This window comes from Poecilia latipinna, unplaced genomic scaffold (genome assembly GCF_001443285.1).
Source record: "Poecilia latipinna isolate Pla-1442-1.1 unplaced genomic scaffold, P_latipinna-1.0 Scaffold168, whole genome shotgun sequence".
Taxonomy (NCBI): domain Eukaryota; kingdom Metazoa; phylum Chordata; class Actinopteri; order Cyprinodontiformes; family Poeciliidae; genus Poecilia; species Poecilia latipinna.
Genome location: NW_015112784.1, coordinates 480,273 through 485,860, shown reverse-complemented (window position 1 = coordinate 485,860; position 5,588 = coordinate 480,273). Strand labels below are relative to the sequence as shown.

At 46.3% G+C, this 5,588-nt stretch overlaps 1 protein-coding gene across 2 annotated transcripts in view; it reads right to left on the bottom strand.

Moving 5' to 3' along the window:
• Nucleotides 1-5,588, bottom strand: part of prdm6 (PR domain containing 6) — a 104,241-nt gene that overhangs the window by 6,246 nt on the left and 92,407 nt on the right. Inside the window, exon 8 of one of the 2 annotated variants that reach the window (XM_015029958.1) lies at nucleotides 4,512-4,698. In XM_015029958.1, coding sequence (XP_014885444.1) covers nucleotides 4,518-4,698 — 181 coding nt within the window. In that variant the 3' untranslated portion in view covers nucleotides 4,512-4,517. The remainder of the gene's footprint in view (nucleotides 1-4,511; nucleotides 4,699-5,588) is intronic. The other variant, XM_015029957.1, reaches the window with a different exon arrangement.

Here is a 5,588-nt window from a genome sequence, read left to right as displayed (position 1 = left end):
TTCCAATAGCAGCAGAGAAGAGAAGGAGCTTTTAGTCTGAGCTGGAGGGGCGGCGGGAGCATTTAAATGGATATCAAGGTGTGTGTGTGTGTGTGTGTGTGTGTGTGTGTGTGTGTGTGTGTGTGTGTGTGTAGGCTCAAAGAGAACGCTGAGCAGAAATATTGGACCTAACGGGGCAGAAACAGGACTAACATGCTGTTAGATGGACAGGAGGAAGAGGAGGAGGAGGTGATGAAGAGCAGAGCTCAGCTTCAGGGACAATCCTCCAAAAATCCTCAAATGTTTGATTCATGTGTTTCAGTCCGAGTTACTGCTTAGAAACATCCAACCGTCCGTCCGTCTGTCCACCAGGAGGCCTGCAGTGAGTTCACACCAGCAAATCGCTCTGCAGACTAAAACTGGACTTTATTTTCTTCGTTTGTTGCAGTTTCCCTTCACATTGGGTTTTTTCAAACGGACTATGACAAAGCCAGGTGGGTGACAATCTTTGCTCCCATTGGACAGGAATGATGTGGGCGAGTCCAAACACAGAACCATGGAGGAACAAACATGGAGGAACAAACATGGAGGAACAAACATGGAGGAACCAAACATGGAGGAACAAACATGGAGGAACAAACATGGAGGTCCTGCTTGAACACTGAAGGCTCACATGCTGCTCAGCTACGGTGGCCTGTGAAGTCCAGAAAGATGCTGATTTCATGTAGTTGGTTCAGATTGAGGCTCGTCTGTATTCACACCAGAACCGGACCGAGACCAGCTCAGAAATGGTTCTGGATGCGGTACTTTGAGTGGAGAAAAGGTCCAGACTGTGGACCACGGCTGGGCTGTCCTGGTCCTGGAGGGCCGAGTCCTGCAGCTCTTAGACGTCTCCCTGGTCCAACACACCTGGATCCAACAGCTGAATCTCCTCCTCAGTGCAGTCAGGTTCTGCTAACGACCTCATATTTGACTCAGGTGTGTTGAAGTAGAGACACATCTAAAAGTGGCAGGAGGCCTCCAGGCCTGGAGCTGCCCACTGCTGCTCTGGACCAAACGGGTGAACAAACCGTCAAGGATCGAGGTTTTCACTTCAGCTGTTTTCAGACATATTTCATAATAATCAGTTCATCTGTTTATCACTTTCTCTGCCTGACAGGTTAAACTTCTGGACCGAGGTTCTTCTGGACCGAGGTTCTTCTGGACCGAGGTTCTTCTGGACCGAGGTTCTGTGCAGGACGTATCGACTACAGAGAATATTGTGTTGATGGCTATAAACAGCTGAACTGGTTAAATAAAGTAGAACTGAGAGTTTAAACACACCTGGTTCTGATCTCTAATCATTTCTACCTTCGTCTCTAACTGAACTCGCCTTACGGTGTTTGCTGCTGCGCTTATTTGTCTGATTTTATCACCGTCTGTCGCTGCTGCTTTGATCCAGCAGGACGAACATGAAGTCGGTTCTGCAGAACAAAGCGGGTCTGAAAGCAGGCGGCTCGTCTGCAGCCCATCGACCGGCTGCTGCTGAGCAGCAGGGAAAAATAATGTTGAGAAGTTTGTCCTGACAACCTGACAGAGGAGCTTTAATCAGTTTCCCTTAAGGATCAGTGGAGTTTAAGATCTCCTCTTATCTTAATCTGCGCTGTGCAGCAGGTAGAAAATGAGACAAACCGCTTCCGATTGTGTTCATTTACAGCCTGATGGAAACTGACCGCCTGCTGGGACAGACACAGGGGAGGATGAAGCCTCTGCAGCACAGGGAGAAATTCAGCTTTTACCCACAGAATCCATAGAACTCTACCAAAACCCCACTGGTCCATTTAAATACCAATATGAATGAAAACCAGGTTATTGTTCTTGGTGTCGGTTCTGTTTCCTAACCTGGCAGCTAAGCTGCTGATTTGACTGAATCTGTTTAATGTGAGGAAATGAAACCGATGTTTAGGGACATAAAACCGTTTCATTGTCTTTGATCAATGTGTTGCTTTGTGGCGTCTCAGTCTGAATAGAGCATATGTTGGGATACAGACTGTAGAAATCAGCGTCTCATTTCATGTCAGTTTTTATATCTCCAGGATCTGCTGACCATCTGGACTGGAGGCTGGTTCCCTGTTCAGTCCGCTTCAGTCCAATGAGTTCTTTTGTTGATGTGTGAACGCTAATCGGACTCTGGTCCGCCTCCAAGCCTCGGTCTGGGTTCTGTTGAAGTGAACTCTGGTTCGGTTTCAATGCATATGTGAACACCAAGCGGACCAGAGACCTCTCCAAACGCAGGAAGTGGACTACAGCGCAGTGCATTCTGGGTAAATACAACCAAAACAAACAAGCTAGCTTAGCGCTAGCAGGCGTTTTTTTTTTTTTTTTAACCAAAGACTACAGAGAAATCCTACAGCAGCTAAAATCTGACGCCACTTCCTTTTATTTACATTTAGTGAAGAAGGAAGCTGCGCTCAGTGTCTTCACAGGGTTTTGTGTCGTTTCCTTCAGTGGATCTTGGTGCAGCGCCCCCACAGGCCAGGAGGGGAACAGGTTACTGAAAGGGTTTGGTTGGTTTGTGAAAGAGAACCACAGCAGCTGGAAAGTTCTTGTCCCAACTGAACCGAGCCTACTGGACCACCAGACAGGAAAACATCTGTTAGTTGTTGTGCTTTGCAGAAAGTGAAATGATCTGGTTGGAACCCAGATGTCGTTACTGAAACCATTTTATCCTGAAAAGATAGGTCAGGAAGAAACGCTTGTAAGAAATCAAACATTATGTTGAAGTGAATGAAAAAGGCAGAAGAACTCGTCTCCTCCAGTGGTACCTGTGGTTCCTCAGATCATTTTAAAGTCTGGAGCAGAAAGTCAGAAACCAGCAGTCAGGATGTAAGAGCGTCTTCTCCGACCGCCTGCCTCCGTCGCCTCTGCAGGAAGATAAAGTCGAGCGTTTTCCTCCTGACAAAGTGACAGTGGCAGCTTTAATCTGTCCGCTGCTCCGTCTGAAAGGCGATAACTCTCGGAGGCCATCGATCCAGTAAGGATTTGTGACGACCGTCGGTGATTGTCTTTGTCCCGGCCGCGCCTACAGAGACTCTGAAGTGCTGATGAACAGGTTCGGCTCATTAGGAACGCTGATTTGCTTTCAGTCGCTCCACTTTTCACTCCCTGATCTTTTGTTCCTCCTCGAACTTCCTCAGACATTCATTTCATCCGTCGCCCTCATGCTCTTCACGTCGATGACAGAATGGCATCGCTAATTGCTTTTTAAGGATGTTAATTGTTTTCCTCAGATCCCCCTCTGCTCCAGTCTTTAATCCTGTTCTCTTTAACTCTTCTTCCTCTCGCTCTGCCTACATGTCGACCTCTTTGTCCACCGGGGGAATCCTGGTCGCCATGATTGGATGGCAGCCGACAGCAGAGAGCTTCTCCTTCTAATCGTTTCCATCTTCAGTGAGAGGAAAATATGGAAATGAGGCAGATTAGGAAAGAAAAGATTGATTACAACGTGGCTATCAGCTGAGGTTCAGCTGCAGGTCTTCATGCTCAGTTCTGACTTTTGTTTTCTGAAATCTGATTTTTTTGCATGGACGTTCATCCTACTAGTTAAATGCGACACAATCAGACTTCTGCCTGAACGACCCCAAAGCGACGTCACAGAACAATAAACAGAACAGAACGTAGAGCTTTTAATTCCCTCGTGAAACAACGGCTAAAACTAAAACATCTCAGCTGCTGTGGTCGATGTATACTAACGTACTTGTGGAGAATTAGTTTTCCTTGATATGCATCTTCATGCTCTTCATATTTATAGTTGCAGAAATTCAGAGTTTTTGTGAGGAAATCCTGAATTTAAATGTTTGTAATAAAGATCCAACCAAAGACAAACATCAGATGCTCCGTTTTTAACATATAATGTGTGATGAAATAAATTTGCGTTCTGGACGCAGCCGCCTGTGGATGGATTTTAAAGTTATTCGGAGCCGACAGCATCGCCACCAGATCAGAACCAGACGAAGGAAGCTGAAAAGAGAAAACATTAAAAGTATCGGCCCTCAGTGGAGCGTCGACTGGATGTGTTGGGACTGAGATGTGATGCGTTTCAACAGCTCCCACTACGTTTCCATAATTCTGAATTTCAGAAATAGATTTGCTCAAAGGAAATACGGCAAGCTTTTAAAAGTCACATTTTTCAATAAAAAGTTCCAGGTGGTTTTTCAGCCGTATCAAAATTTGTGTATTTCGCAAACTGCAATGGAAACTCTTTTTTTCGCATCATGCCAGTTTGGATCTCTGATTTCCAGACACAAAACATTCAGGATGTGTTTCCTCCTGATGGTCCGGTAGGCTCGGTTCTACTGGAACCAGAACTTCACCATCTGCTCCACCTCCAGCTGCTGCGGTTCTTCCTTTCTGCTCAGAGTCAAAACAACCAAACCCTCTGAGCAACCTGTTCCCCTCCTGGCCTGTGGGGGCGCTGCACCAGGCACCGGGCAGGAAACGGCTTTAACAGAGAGCGAGGCGTGGAGCTGAGGTTTGGGCGGGGGGGTACTCACTGTTACTTACTTGAACGGCTTCTCTCCGGTGTGCGTCCGGATGTGGTTGTTGAGGGTGGTGGCGCCGGCGAAGGCGCGGCCGCAGTATCCGCACTTAAAGGGCCGGTCGCTGGAGTGCGTCACCACGTGGTTCCTCAGCTCCGACGGCTGCGAGAAGGACTGGGAGCAGTGGCCACACTGGTACGGCCTGGAGGGGCGAGGAGACACTTTAATCATTTTAAAACAAGCAGCAGTCATGAAGGTTTTCACAAACTAAACAGAACCGATTACAGAACCAGAACCTTCCTGGAATCAATCTGGGCTTCTTTGGTCTCTGAGGTTTTTCAATGTTTTGCTTAAATTCTTCTGTTTTTTTTCTCTAATTTCTCATCTAATGCTTGTTTCTGGAAGCAAGTAATTCAATGTTTTCCTAAGAAAAACAAGGAAAACTTTGATCTGTTTGATAATTTTCTTTATTTCACAAGAAGTAAAAATGGTGAACTTCAAATAAATTTCCAACTATAGGCCATTTTCATGCTTCATATTTTCAATGGTTCACTGTTTTCTTATTGTATTTTATGAATGAATCATTTGTAAAGATTCTGTAACGTTCATTTTCATTTCAACGTATTGATTACACTGCAAAAATCAAACAGAAGAAGAAGAACGAAAGCAAACCAGGAAGTGATGTAAAAACTACGTAACGAGGACAGAAAAGACAAAAGAACGAAGACATAACGACACTGAGAAACAAAGATGGCCTCCACCCACACGGGGCAGGGGAAGTCGGACTCCGTTCCGGTTACCATGGCAACGTGACCCTCATCCACCCGGCAGGCCCGGATCCTGACCAGACCATTTATCACAGAGTGAGGAGCCACAGATAGAGACGGAACCACAGCAGAACAAGAGATAGCTTCAGAAATGTCTGGGTGTGTGTGTGTGTGTGTGTGTGTATGCGTGTGTGTAGGTGTGTGTGTGTATGTGTGTGTGTGTAGGTGTGTGTGTGTGTGTGTGTGTGTGTGTGTGTGTGTGTGTAGGTGTGTGTGTGTGTGTGTGTGTGTATATGCGTGTGTGTGTGTGTGCCGCACAAATGGG